The following is a 14,408-nucleotide window of genomic DNA, read 5'->3' as shown; positions in this document are numbered from 1 at the left end:
GTGTTTTACAGGTTTTACATATTCAAATTTTATTGTCATCAGCTCCAGGGCTTTTAATTATGTTCATTTCACTACCATCACCAGTAATTCTCATGCATTATAGAGTTTATTATAGACATCATTTAGAGATGGCAGATTAATCAGTGCCCTTGGCAAATTATCCCAAATATAGGCTGAAGTTGGAGCTGACTGAGTCCAGGTTTCTCAACTGAAATACTGAGTTTTATTGAAAATAATACAAAGGTCAGAAAGTGAAAATGCCCCCAACTAGATTATTTTGAGATTGATGATTGAAAATTGATGTTCATTCCCCATATTTATGGATTAATTACTTTGATTTTGATGTGTTATTCTGATTTATATAGGTAATAGATTACTTGGGCATGGTGTTTTTAATAAAGTGCAAGCAGTTATTGGCTTTTACTTGCTCCACACTATTATTAAACCTGATGTTTTATGTGTTCAAGTATGGCTTCAGTGATGTTTCTGTACTTTGTAAGTTGTGTGCAGGATGGATTGCACTTGAGGCCCTATTTTTCATGTCAATTTATGTTTTCTTTTAACCTGGAAAGCACTTTTTGCTTATGTTCAGAAAATGCAGCATAAATAGATCCTATGATTATGTAATGGTTAAAAAAAACTTGTTGACTGTGCAGAGTTTGTTTACAACATCCACTAGATGTCAGCAGTTGTTTGTTCCTTCAGTGATTCGTCACGACCTTTCCTCTGGTTTGCAGGAGTTAAAATCTAAATAAACTCACAGAACAGTACCTGAAGGTGGGAAACAGCCCCCTCACTGAGACAGAAAGTGGTTATTTGAGGTAATAAATAGCTCTGAAGTGCATCCAAATGTGAGTTTTTATACGACGGCCCCCTTCAGACGCACACTTCCAGAGTCCATACATCCACCCCAGTGTCACTTCCTTTTCCAGTTGGCTGGAGATGAGGTATGTGGTATCAGCTGGGGCTGTGTGTGGAGGCTGAGTGTGTGTTTGTATGTGGGAGTAATGAGGGTTGGCCGTGGTGATGAGGTGGGGGAGTGTTGTCACTGGGGAAAACCCGCTCTGGGCTGAGGCTTCTGTGGGCCTCCACCTGACACAGCACTCCACCACACACAAAAAAGTAGGAAATTCCCCTCATCGTGTATGTCTGATCTAACAAAAGAAGTATTTGCTGGCTGAGGAGGAATTTCATGTTGCAGCGCTGCCAAATAATGAGCTCTGTGTGTGAGTCTGTGTGTGTGTGTTTGTGCTACTGCCCTGACTGGAGCTGTTTGTCGACTCACTCATTTCGGCTCCTGCATAATTTAATCCTCTGAAGTTACTTAAGAACATGCTTTTTAGTTGTTGTCTGTAGTTTAATTAAGTTTATGTGCACAAGAAGTACATAAATATAACCATGTCACCATATCCCCAACATTTAAATACAAATAAATACAAAATAAATACATTAAAGTCGTACAAATAAAGATAGTAAGGTAACATTTACACAACGGTGTTGTAATAAGTCCTATAAGATGCTCAATAACATTATGGACATATTCATTGGTACATTATAAGACATTTATAAGCACTTCAAAGGACTTTGTTAACAGACTTTTAAAGAATGTTAAGAAAACTCTGTTTGTCAATTAGTTTGTGACTGTATTTAACACATTTATTAAACAAACCTATCTATTATATCATTAGTTGTTTTAAGTAATGTATTTTCATGCAAATTGTGTGTTATGCCATTAGAAAAGCTTTATAGAAACAGGTTTGAGAGGATTTTTTGCCATTTTTTGGTGAGATGGAAACACGTTTTTGAATGAATTCTGACTTAGTGAACATTTAACATTTAACACTTCTTTGATGCCTTACTTGTCACATCTTGCATAGTTAAATGCTTTAAATGTCTTATTAACACACACTAATGTTAAAAAGCATCTTAGAAGGGCCGTTAATGGCAAAGGACTAAAATCTAAAGTGTTACCCATAATAGTTCTGTACATGAAAGAGGAAGAATTAGAACTCTAGAACTCTCCAGTTAAGAGCTGTGTCGTCTTCTGATACAGCAAAGAAAGTCGATCCTACTACAATCTCAGGTCAACATAAATAACGTACAAAAAGTGCCTAAAATAGAAGTTACAAACTGTTACAGTTTATATGTTTAAATCTGCAAAGCCTGTTCGGCTACGAGCTTTATCTCAATTGAGATTTAACATTTTTTCATCACCATGAAGATGAATAATAATAAGGAATACAAAGCCACACATCTGCCTTGATGTGTAACTCTGTGCACAGTTTTTCATCTTCTATTCGGAGAGCAGCTACTTTAGCCTCGTCAAAGTGCGAACACACCGAAGAAAGTCTTGCCCTCGTCGGTCTCCAGTTCGGTCAGCTGGTTGGTTTCCGTCCACAGCCGGTCGCCTCTGTTCAGCTGAAACACAGCGCCCAGATAGATGGCGTTGTACCAGCCTCGCCCAGACCGGTAGCCGTCCTCTGGAGCTGCCAACTGGCACGCCGACCTCACTGCGCTCATCAGAGATGTCTCACTGCCAATGGAGTCGGAGAAACGCAAGATCCTGTGGCTAAGCAGCATGAGGCGTCTTCCCGCGCCCTCGTCCTCATCGTCGCCATCATTGCAGGAGACTCTGAACGACGCCTGGCTGTAGACGAAGTACAGGCCGGTGTGCGGGATGATGATCTGGTTTTCCTTCAGCTTGAACCCGCCCTGTGCGAACGCCTGTCCTTGACCGTTCCTCCACTCCAGCTTGGCTTTCACATTTTTTCCATCATCGTAGCTGCCTGTAAACGGAAGACACCTGCTGTTAGAGCTAAAATGTCTTAAGTTAGGATGCTAAGTAAATGCAGAAAACAAAAAGAAATGGACCTCAGTGGCTACTGGAAAAAGCCATGGTTGTGGCACTTTTACAGAGAAAATCAGTTACTTCCTGTTTCCATTTTTCAGGCAAATTTTATGGGATTTATGTGAAATAGTGCTAATTTTAGTTTTGCTACTTTGATGAAAATTAGCTTGTGGGCTAACTAACATGTTGAAGTTATCAAAAGAGCAAAAAAGTGTCTGTTCCAGGATAACCTTACTTTCCCTATCGTATGTTTATTGAAACAGAAAAAATAACATCTACAAATTCATAAGAGCTATATATTGCATATCCCTTGCAAAAACAAGAAAAACTATTCATTCCATTTCCAATGAATAATGAAAGAGACTTTACTAAGCAACAGCACAGAAAACCACGGCTAAAAATAGCTTATGCCAATCACTACATGGTGTAATATAACATTACCCTGTTATTTGGCAGATGAAAATGTAACATGATCATAAACATGTAATGATACCTTACACTAGCAAGCAATTAGAAAGTTCTCCAACCTTTTTCATTTGCTTGTCAACATGATAACTTTAGTGTCAAATTTGGTCAAGTTACCAACTCTGTACCAGTGTAATGCAATACTAATGTTAGTTTGTGTCATACTTCAGAGATCTGTGCCATCGTAGACCAAGAAAAGTTGTCACACCTTTTAAAACTATGCACCATGGCAAGCACATTACTTACAGGCGATGTGTGTGTGTTTATGTGAGGTATATGTACGTTGTTTTTGTTTTTTTTTAGTAAAAATAGATCTGTACAATCCTATTTTTCTATGCTTACTTTATAAACTTCATAATTCTGGAGGATGTATGTATGTGTTGATAACAAAGGTCAACATTCCTCTTGATCTATGGCCATATTTGTCATTTATTTATTTTCTGGGAATTGTGCAACCCTTAAAATGTTAGTATCCCGTAAACTCCATCCTATGTTACAGTATCTGTTGAAAGTAGGCTACGTGTCACTGTATCTGGTGCAAACCAGTACTGAAATCTGCCCACTTGCTACATATTTACAGGTATGTTTTCAGGAGAGTGGGATGAAACGCTGACAGAAGGCAATGACTAACTAATGCAGCAACTTCCTTATAATGATCTGGCCTAAAACGGAAACTGCGAAGGGGAACGGAGTCTGAAAGGCTCCTTTGAAAGCAAAGATCATGAGACTATTGTTTGCTAAATCAAGGTAGGCTGTGACTCACCTTCTAAATGAATGGCTGCCTTGGCTTTGCTGCTGATTTTCCTCAGTGTGTAGTGGGGATCTGAGGGGAGGAAGACAAATGTGAGCTTGTCTCAAATAATCCCCTAGTACTTTAAATATATCCCTGCAAACCCTCATGCTTTTCATATGAGCAACCATGCGTTGAATCACCTGTTTTCTCCGAAGTGTCGATTAGTGGCTCTGTTTGGCCTGATTGAGTCTGTGAGGAGCAGGAAAAAAAAAGGCATTATAAATGACACCTAAACCCAGAAAATGACCCACTGGAGAAAAATATGGGCTAGTAAAGTTTCCTCACAAAAAGTTTTCCTTACCTCTACTTCAGGCCTTCCATTCCAGCACCATGCAAAGACGAGGATGCCTCCTAAACAAAGGGCCATGACAAGGAGGGCCCCGGACATCTTCCATATCCAAGTGGAGGACTTCTTTTCTACCAAGACCACTGTGTTCTCCTCAGCACCCATCTCCACATCTCCTGGTGTAATTGTGTATGCCGTCATATCTCTTTGTAGAAAAATCAAAACCCTCAAAACAGCACAAACCACCCTTTGTAGACTATTCTGAACACTTGCTCTGCCTCTTCAGATGCTGTGATGTTGAGATGATGCCTCTCTTTGTGTTGCTATTGTGTTAGAGTGAACTTCTGCCAGAGAGCTTGTAGTATTTATGCTGTGGCAGCTGCTTCTGCAGAAGGGAAACTCCAGTGATGTCACTCTGAAAGTGGAGACAGATTAGGAGGCAGCGGCAGCAGCAGCAGCAGCACCAGCACCAGTAGAGCGACCTGGAGAGGGAAAGAAACAGAAGTCACAGAATTTTTTAGTGGAGTTTTACCAGAGCGCTTAACCCAGCGGGAGTGGTGGTTTCGGGATGGGAAAGTGGTCGGTCGCCACTTTTGGGTTTTGAAAAATGACACTCATGCAAAGGCACAGACACAACATGCACACAAACACAAAGACACAAGTCATGAGCACATAAACACATATTTAGTTTATTACCGCCCGCAGAATGTAAGCACATAAATCCACAGCCCACCAACATTTACGGCTTCATCACAGCAGACGCTTTGAAAACCCACAAAAATGTCTAAACAGTCCACCTGCTGATCACTGATTTTTAAGCTAATTATAAAACTAACAAAAGTTTTTCTTGGGATTTTTGGGAACATTTCTGCTTTTGTTTAGACTGCAGTGCTGGACTTCAACAGGGGGCATCTAGAGCCAAAATGCATTGTATTATACCTGTACTTAGAACAAATATTTATTTTAGGGTGCTCAATTTATCTTCATCTTTCACATGTAACAAAAGGGAAAATAAAGATATGCATAACAAATACTGGACTTAAGCAACACTAATTAGGAAAAAAAAAAAAATCAAAAGATCTACAATTATTAGTATGCAAAAATCGAATAAGTAAGGTAGAAAACTTTTCAAAGCTTCACACTGAATAATAAAAAGTAATACATCATAGTACTAGGAAATACATAGACTTATTTGACATAAAAACACAGGTTATAACACAATATAGTGTTGTTGAAATTAAAGCAATAAAACAAATGAAACACTAATGAAATCTGCACATTGTTTACTTAAGCAAAAGTACTAATAAACACTGAAAAATACTTCACCACACATTACTCAAGTAGGTAAGAATTATCAGTGAAATATATTTAAAGTAGTCATTGTGCAGTAAAATGGTGCTTGTCTGGGATAAATTATGATGAGTGATGTTTTTACTGCAGTAGAAGTACTTGGATACATTCCATCACTGTACAATGCCGCACCCTGAGCAAACAATGAGCAAGAAAATGTGAGTACATGAGGGAGATTAAGGGGAAAGTGAATAAGAAAGTGAATGATAACACAGGGGCTGAAAATCTGAAAAGAAAAATCACAGGACATATAAAACAAACATCAACAATGACAGAAAAAAAAATCCCACAGTTCAAGGTCAGATGGGAAACTGAAGCAGAGACAGTGATTAAAAAGCAGAAGTGTAAAATCCAGTTAGTTCGGTTTGGAATGAGTTGCATCATCTCACAAACAGAAAGTCGGGAGCTGCCAACATTTCTGTTTGTAGTGTGGCATACAATCCACGGCTATGTGTTTATACATCATCATGTTTGTACACTTTCTAATAACCAAACCATTATAAAAGTTCGCATAAGATGTGGGCTGATGGCTTTGTTAAAGACCATAAATCATTCACTAATACTTTACATATGGGTCAAAAACATAAAAAGGAACAAGCCTGAGGTTTCTAACATGTAAAAAACCCCTACAGTTGGTATTTCTTCTCCACCAGTTCCACCACTTTTCCTGTTTTTTTTTTTAAATTAACCCTTAAACGGCCTCTTAAACTGCTCCCTTTGAGCCAAAATCCATGTTTTTTGGGTTCATTTTGCTTCTTTATTTTCACAGAAAGTTCAGCGCCGACAGGAAACTATAGAGACAAATGAGAACGGCATGAAACAAATATCTTGATCAGTCAGATCTGGGCATAAATCCATCTTTTAGTGCCTTCTGAACAACTGCAGACTGAATAAACAACTAAAAAGTGAAAAACCTGTGAGTATTTTATTTCCACCTAAACTACTTTAAATAGAATAAACAGCAGCTGCAGCAATTTGTCAGTATCTTATTAATCATTTCAGCTGATGTCAGTCATTGTAAGTGATTTATTAAACATCATCAGGCCCCAAGTTTTGTTTACATTTCCTTAAATCAGACTATTATATAATATAAAAGTAAGCACATAAATCTACAGTTATGTCTGATTTATTCATTTAACCCATAAAGACCCAAACAGCCACTGACGACCAAAAGCATCTACTGATTTAAAATGTTTGATTATTGTTGATCTACTAATCCTATCAATACATGTAAATACAGTTTGTCATCTTTTCATGGTCATCAGATATGACACATTTGGACTTTCACAGGCTCTTTAGTTACCGTGGAAACACCATCATCTCCTACAACACTGATTCACCAGTAAATTCCATGGATTTGGATCAATGACAGTGGATGGAGACATGTGGTTTATGTTCAGTTAATGATATATTTAGCTAAAAAAAAAGTAACTTTTTCTTCTGTTTTCTCTGTTTTTCATACAATAACCATCAACTTTAATTTGTTTTATGAGCATGTACACGATCAATACATTAAATACAGGAAAAAAGCCTTATGTTCACTGAATAAACACAAAATACAGAGGATAATGTCATTATAAATGGTGATAAATCATTTAAGAAAGGTTAAATATAGAGGGAAAAAAAATATTTTGGAATTGTCACAAAAGTAGCACTTGGTGGTCTTAGGTTAATGCTTTTGTCATACATTCTTGTATTTTTACATTCCACTGTTCAGTGCATTTTATTGTAGTTTATTAAATATAATCAATGGTGAAGTGTAACTTAGTACCTTTACAACTTTAGATATTTTCACATATTTTCATCCTCTTCCTGTCCACTGAGAACCTTCAAATGTGTAGACTGTCAATGTTAATGACAAACTAAAGGATAAAGCATTTACAGGCTTAATATTAAATTCTCTTTCTTCATGATATAAATAAACCTTTCATTCATCATCACAAAACTGAAAACAAACCTGTGTCTGAGCTCATGAGATATTGAGTTTTCAGAGATATGTCAGTAATGCTATTTTGCTATAATACTAGATTAGGGTTTAATGATGTAGATTAAATGACCAGTAGTTTATAAAATAGTTCAAATAAGTTCAAGACATACACAGCAGTAAAATAAATCAGAAACATTAGGGAAAAACACTGACAGGGACCATTTTACTGTACAACGACTGAACTTTTAACACTATACTCATACTTACCCGATGGTGCTTTCTTACTTTTACTTCTGTAAATTTTCAAATGCAGAATTAATATGTCAACAGTGCGCAATTAGTACTTTTATGGATCTGACCAGAAAAAAAGTATGTTATTCATTTCTTAATATTTAATGCTGTATGTTACTTATCATGTGTTCTACAAAAGATAATGTGAAGTAGAGACAGGAAATGCATAAACAGACAACAAAAATCACCGAGAGAGGAAGTTGAACCAGAGACGGAGCAGTTCGTAGTCTACAAACACCATCATATAGTACCCCATACAGTTAGAATAAATTAATTCCCATATTTAGAAAGGACATCAGGTCGTATTGGAGCTCCAAGACATCTGAAATATCACCAAACGAAGGTGACAAGTGATAGGAATGTTTGCAATTTATAAGCTTATTATGTTTTAATTTAAAATCATAATCCCTGAAGCTATTAAGTCATGAAGTGGGTAACAATGTTTTTCTTTGAAATATACTGAAGTGTAAGTATAAAACCGCATTACAGAGATATAATTCAATTTAAGGAGGGCAAAGCAGAGCATATATTTCCAGACTTTCCTCTTTATCTTAAGTAAACACTGACAGGGACCATTTTACTGCTTAATGGCTGCTCTACTACTACATTTTGATGATAACACTTATATACTTTTACTTAAGGTGGCATTATGTCCACTTGTACCACTACTGGTTTTAAGCACAAATAAACATAAAATTGTTGTATTTGTGGGACCCATTCTTAGAAATTGTCAGATAAACTAATAATAACACAGCTACAACAGGCAGCAATACATTAATAGTTAATACATCAATGTATTTTTTAAAGTTGGGGTTTTAAATAAACAAACAACAATGTATTTTTTATTACTATGTAAATCTGACAACTTTAGTGACTTTAAGTTCATACTACAACTTTCATACTTAAGCAAAGTTTTAAACGCAGAACTTTTTCTTATAGTGGGATACTTTCACTGTGTGGTATTAATAGTTCATCCCAAGTAAAAGAAAAGTAAAGGACTTCTTCCACCACTGGTTGTAAGCACATACAGTAAAAGTATTTACTTATTGTTTTTGTGGACACCAGTGTTTTGAAACTGCCATATAAACTAATAATACCACAGTTAAAAATGGCAGAAAGCACATTTACTTTGTATTTAATCACGCTGCTAATTCAATTCAGTTCAATTTTATTTGTAGAGCCCACCTCACAGGGCTTTACAGAATTTGTTGAATATGAAAATGAGCAAACAGTCAAATAGTTAGTTAGGTAAATACTCGATGAAGCAATTGGATTAAGCTAAACACATGCAGACAGCTGAGGGGGTACATCTAGTCAGATGAAGGTGAGGAGGTCCATCCAGACAGGTGAGGGTGAGAAGGTCCATCTAGACAGGTGAGGGTGAGGAGGTCCATCTAGACAGGTGAGGGTGAGGAGGTCCATCTAGACAGGTGAGGGTGAGGAGGTCCATCTAGACAGGTGAGGTGAGGATGAGGAGGTTGATCCAGACAGGTGAGGTGAGGAGGTCCATCCACATAGGTGAGGGGGAGGAGGTCCATTCAGACAGCTGAGGGTGAGGAGGTCCATCCAGACAGGTGAGGTTGAAGAGGTCCATCTAGACAGGTGAGGTGAGGAGGTCCATCCAGATAGATGAGGGGGAGGAGGTCCATTCAGACAGGTGAGGGTGAAGAGGTCCATCTAGACAGGTGAGGTTGAAGAGGTCCATCTAGACAGGTGAGGTGAGGAGGTCCATCCAGATAGATGAGGGAGAGGAGGTCCATTCAGACAGGTGAGGGTGAAGAGGTCCATCTAGACAGGTGAGGGGGAGGAGATCCATCCACACAGGTGAGGGTGAGGAGGTCCATTCAAACAGGTGGTGGGGTGGTGGTGGTGGTGTCCATCTAGACAGGTGAGGGTGAGGAGGTCCATTCAGACAGGTGGTGGTGGTGGTGGTGGTCGGGGGGGGTCCATCCAGACAGGTGAGGGTGAGGAGGTCCATTCAGACAGGTGAGGGTGAGGAGGGCCATCCACACAGGTGAGGGTGAGGAGGTCTATCCAGACATTTGAGGGTGAGGAGGTCCATCCACACAGGTGAGGGTGAGGAGGTCCATCCACACAGGTGAGGGTGAGGAGGTCCATCCACACAGGTGAGGGTGAGGAGGTCTATCCAGACATTTGAGGGTGAGGAGGTCCATCCACACAAGTGAGGGTGAGGAGGTCCATCTAGACAGGTGAGGCTGAGGAGGTCCATCCAGACAGGTAAGGGGTCACCTTAGATCCCCTTGTCATTGCACCTCAAGCGGCTACATCTGAAACAGTAGCCACTCCCCCAGAGGGGAGTGGGGAAAAGGGACACCGGGTGAATAGTAATGAACAGACTAAGTAAACTAGATAATGTAAATTATAAGTAGGGCCAAAAGTGGTCCATAATCCCAGAAACAGGTGACAGGACTCAGTGTTCTGTTCTTCCCCCTGCATTACTGCTCCTAGGGCAGCTTAGACTGAACTGTGGGGTTAAGTCTGTTTTTAACTGGCCTGACCATAAGCCTTTCCAAAGAGGAATGTTTTCAGTCTAATCTTAAATGTAGAGACTGTGTCAGCCTCTTTAATATTAGCTGGAAGCTGATTCCATATGACAGGAGCTTGAGTCCTAAAGGCTGTAGCTCCTATTGTACTTTTAGACCCTTTTAAGACACTGGCATGTGTAATTAATAGTGGTTTATACATCTGCTGCATTTTAACATAGTATTATTTATTTCACAACTAATTTGTTAACTTAAGTGAGTAATTATTTCCAATTTTACACAATAAAAGCACAATTTATATAAATTTTGCTAACAGTAATACTGTTGTGTAATATTTTTGGCAGTAACATAAATTTACTCTTTGCAGAACTGGGATTTATTTGTCAATAAACCTCTTTAAAATTTCCTGTTCTTTAATGTTAGAAACACACTGAAAAAATCTGAACAAACAAAATCTGTGTCACTGCTAAAACTTTTGTCCATGACTATAGTAACATGACTTACTTATAGTGGAATATTTTCACAGTGCACTATTAGAACTTGTACTAAAGGACAGGAAATGAATCCTTCTTCCATTACTGGTCATAAGCACATATATGTATTGAAAGACTGTATCTGTGGACACAAATGCTTTGAAATTGGTGTGTAACACAATAAAATCACAGTTAAAGGATATAGAAAGTACATTTACTCAAAATTAAATACTAGTTTTTACATGTATTCTATTTCAGCATTGTTTTTTGTATTGAACTACCTATTTATAAGCATTATAGAGATGATTTTTCAGTTTCACACACTAAATGGTTTTTTTCTATGCTTTAATTTTGCTGATAAAACCCTCATACTTTTACTTGTAGTGGTGTCACACATTGTGGTACTTGTTCTTTTCCTGAAGTAGAGGATCTTCCTTTGCCGGAGTTGCGTATGTTGGAAACCTGTCGGGACGCGACGTTCAGTATCATCACCTTTAAAGTGTGTTTTAAGTCTCTGTGGGTGAAATGAGCAGCGACATCTCACCTCCATATCCGTCCCCGGATGTTTTATTCCAACCTGCAAACACTAAACCGACCGCAAGATGTTGCAGAATGACATCACCTCCATCATATGCACCCACATGACACACACATACACACACACACACACACACACACACACACAAATAAACATACTTGTTTACAGTCAGTCTCGCTCACTCACCCACCACCTCCTGCTTATTCATACCAAGATTAGTAATAAAGGTTTTTGTCATGACATCCGTTGACTGCATACTGTACATGAAGTTGTGGAATTAATCATCATTACAATCCCTATTATGTTAAATATTTATCGATAGTGTCGTTTATATCAGTAAATCAAATGTAATGTCATATCCAAATTTTGACACTTTTCTATAAATTATTGCTTTGCATTTGATTTAGAGTTTGACTCCAATCTTCTAACAAGAGTATATTTGTTATAATTTTGATATTAGACAGCATTGTGATACACTTTAATATATATTTATATATTGCTGGACTTCTGGGGGATTATTTTAAAACCAAATCAACTTTTGTAGCTTAAGAACTTCCTGTTTTATGTCAAGAAAAATGCTGTATATCAATAAAGAAAAGAATGTTATTTATTTCTCACACATAAGATTCTACACTTCTGCTTTTGTCTTGAAAAGATGAAACGGTGGTTCCTTGTTGTACTTATTTAGGTTATGAATGATCAGCAGTAACTTGTCAGTGTATCTGGCTATGTCCATTATTGTAAATTTCTCCCCTTTTCGTGTTTGTTTCTTTTGTTGGTTTGACTCTTTTTATTTATTTTTGTGTTGTTTTTATATGTAACACATTGGGACAGCAATGTGACAGAGATGTGTACATTTAATTTGGCTATCGCGTCCCAATTATCTGTTTTTGTTGTTTCAATATTAAAACTAAAAGATTATAAAGGGCATCAATTATCTGATCATTGTGACCATCTCTGTATTGGTCTGAAATGATGCAATGCACAAGAAATACTTAGAGTAAATCTGCACACATTTGCATGAGGAATTACCCCACAACTATAAAAATCACCTGAAAAATGAACCTGACATTTATGAAAATAACTATAAGATGTCATACTGAAGGTAAAACTACCAGGCCATGGCTGTAACATTCACACAGCTCTGCTTTACCAGCATTAAACAGGATGCCATGCTTTGACAAGTCATGGTGAGGAGTCAGAAAGAAAGACTGTCAAACAGTTCAGTCTACCTATTTTTATACAATATGCAGATGTTTTTGCCCCTGTTTTTTTCCTAATTCTGAAAAGATAATATTAAATACACTATTAACACGGCAAATGAAAATTGTGTTCAAATTAAAATACATTTCATTTCAAGTTGTGAACTCAGCTTGCCTCAAACACCTTCTAGAAAATCTTGGCTTTTTGATCTGTGTTCACATCTACAAACCTGTTCTGATCAAAAATGTGGATTTTTCTTTAGAGCATCTATCTCTACTAGAGAGGATGTTTGTCTTTACTCCACATGACCAGATGTGCTGTAAACATTTCCAAAAAACCCTCATAAAACTGGAATGAATCGGCATATCCCACATGTCTGAATCAGGGAAATCTGAGAACAATACAATGTGTACATGGCACCTGTCAGATTCAGAACATTGTCTAATTTGGACTAATAGTGGAATATCAGTGTGATTATGAATATGTGTAGGTGAATATCAGTCATTTTCACTGTTTTTCCTTCTGTTATATCTTTTATTTTCTTCTTCTTGTTGAGTTATTTTGTCCTACATATTTCATCTTTCATGTCTTTTCATCTTGTAAGGTCTTCTTTTTTTCTTTTTTTTAAAAAACAATTTCTAACATCTATATGTTTGTGGCCTCTCCTCAGCATTTCGCACGGCTTTGGTCATTACTCATGACATATTTGGCAACTAAATAAAGACAGCAAACAGCTTTGTGACCGACTTTAGGTCCCAACCCTAAGTTTGGGAAAACAAGCACAAAGAAAGGGTGTGTGGCTTTTAGAGATAATGATCTATGACATAATCACAAAAATATATTGGACACATGACAAAAAAATGATTATAGCTTAGTAAAATAATAAATAATGGCAATAAAAGTAAAACCAGAACCCTGAATGGGTGTGATCCCACATACTGTCTAAATATTGTACATTCTAGATCTAATATGTGATTATATGTTAATTCTAATAGAACTTATTCCTCTGATATTTGCAATGTCAAGTTTACAGATGGCACATTTACTATAGTTTTCACTATACATTTACTATGTTACTCAATCTGCTGAGCCGTCACAGGCTGACACAAAAAGCCCAGTTTCACTCAGAGGTCATCTGTAACATGTAACTCCTACTAGATCCCTCAAACAGACAAATGGCTCTTTTCACAGAGTGTGTAAAACAATCCGAGACAGTTCAAAGATGTGAAACAAAACCCCAGCAGGTTGAGACTTCATATCTAGGTGCCCTTTCCCTTCCACATTTGGCTTTTTCTTTATCAGTGCTCCTCTAATCATATGGTGACATATTCCCCACATGTAACTCCCCTTGTGTTGTTAGGAACACTCTGAAAAAAGCACTCTTTTGTTCTTTGCTGATTTTTGCCAGCGGATTGCATCATGAAATCCCGGATTGTGGTCATCACGCAATAAAGCTCAACCACAATGCCAAAAAAGATTACTGCGGGGCAGGAAGGAAGAGGGGCGGCAGGGAGAGAAGGAGGAGGAGGAGGAGGAGGGGGAGGGATGGAGCATAAGGAGTGAGGAAATGGAAGGAAGGAAGGAAGGAAGGAAGCTCTCGTAGGCGATGGAGGTACATTTTTATATTTGTCCGCTTACATAATCACAGGTGTGAGATTGAAGAAATGAAAAAGTCCACATCACAAGGATTTGGTTGCCTTCTCATCATTCTTCTTCTTCATCTCTCTACA

The 14,408-nt window shown here is 37.8% G+C and overlaps 1 protein-coding gene across 1 annotated transcript; it reads right to left on the bottom strand.

The window, feature by feature from the left end:
- Nucleotides 1-1,356: 1,356 nt before the first annotated feature.
- Nucleotides 1,357-4,712, bottom strand: tnfb (tumor necrosis factor b (TNF superfamily, member 2)). The gene is made up of 4 exons (XM_030157042.1): nucleotides 4,408-4,712; nucleotides 4,247-4,295; nucleotides 4,077-4,136; nucleotides 1,357-2,786 (listed from the first exon to the last, which is right to left on the bottom strand). The coding sequence occupies exons 1-4, from the start codon at nucleotides 4,591-4,593 to the stop codon at nucleotides 2,323-2,325; spliced, it is 759 nt and encodes a 252-aa protein (XP_030012902.1). The 5' UTR covers nucleotides 4,594-4,712; the 3' UTR covers nucleotides 1,357-2,322.
- Between the last annotated feature and the right edge of the window lie 9,696 nt (nucleotides 4,713-14,408).

Source organism: Sphaeramia orbicularis, chromosome 16 (assembly GCF_902148855.1).
Source record: "Sphaeramia orbicularis chromosome 16, fSphaOr1.1, whole genome shotgun sequence".
Taxonomy (NCBI): domain Eukaryota; kingdom Metazoa; phylum Chordata; class Actinopteri; order Kurtiformes; family Apogonidae; genus Sphaeramia; species Sphaeramia orbicularis.
The sequence above is the reverse complement of the archived record's forward strand: the minus strand, read 5'-3'. Positions and strand labels throughout refer to the sequence as shown.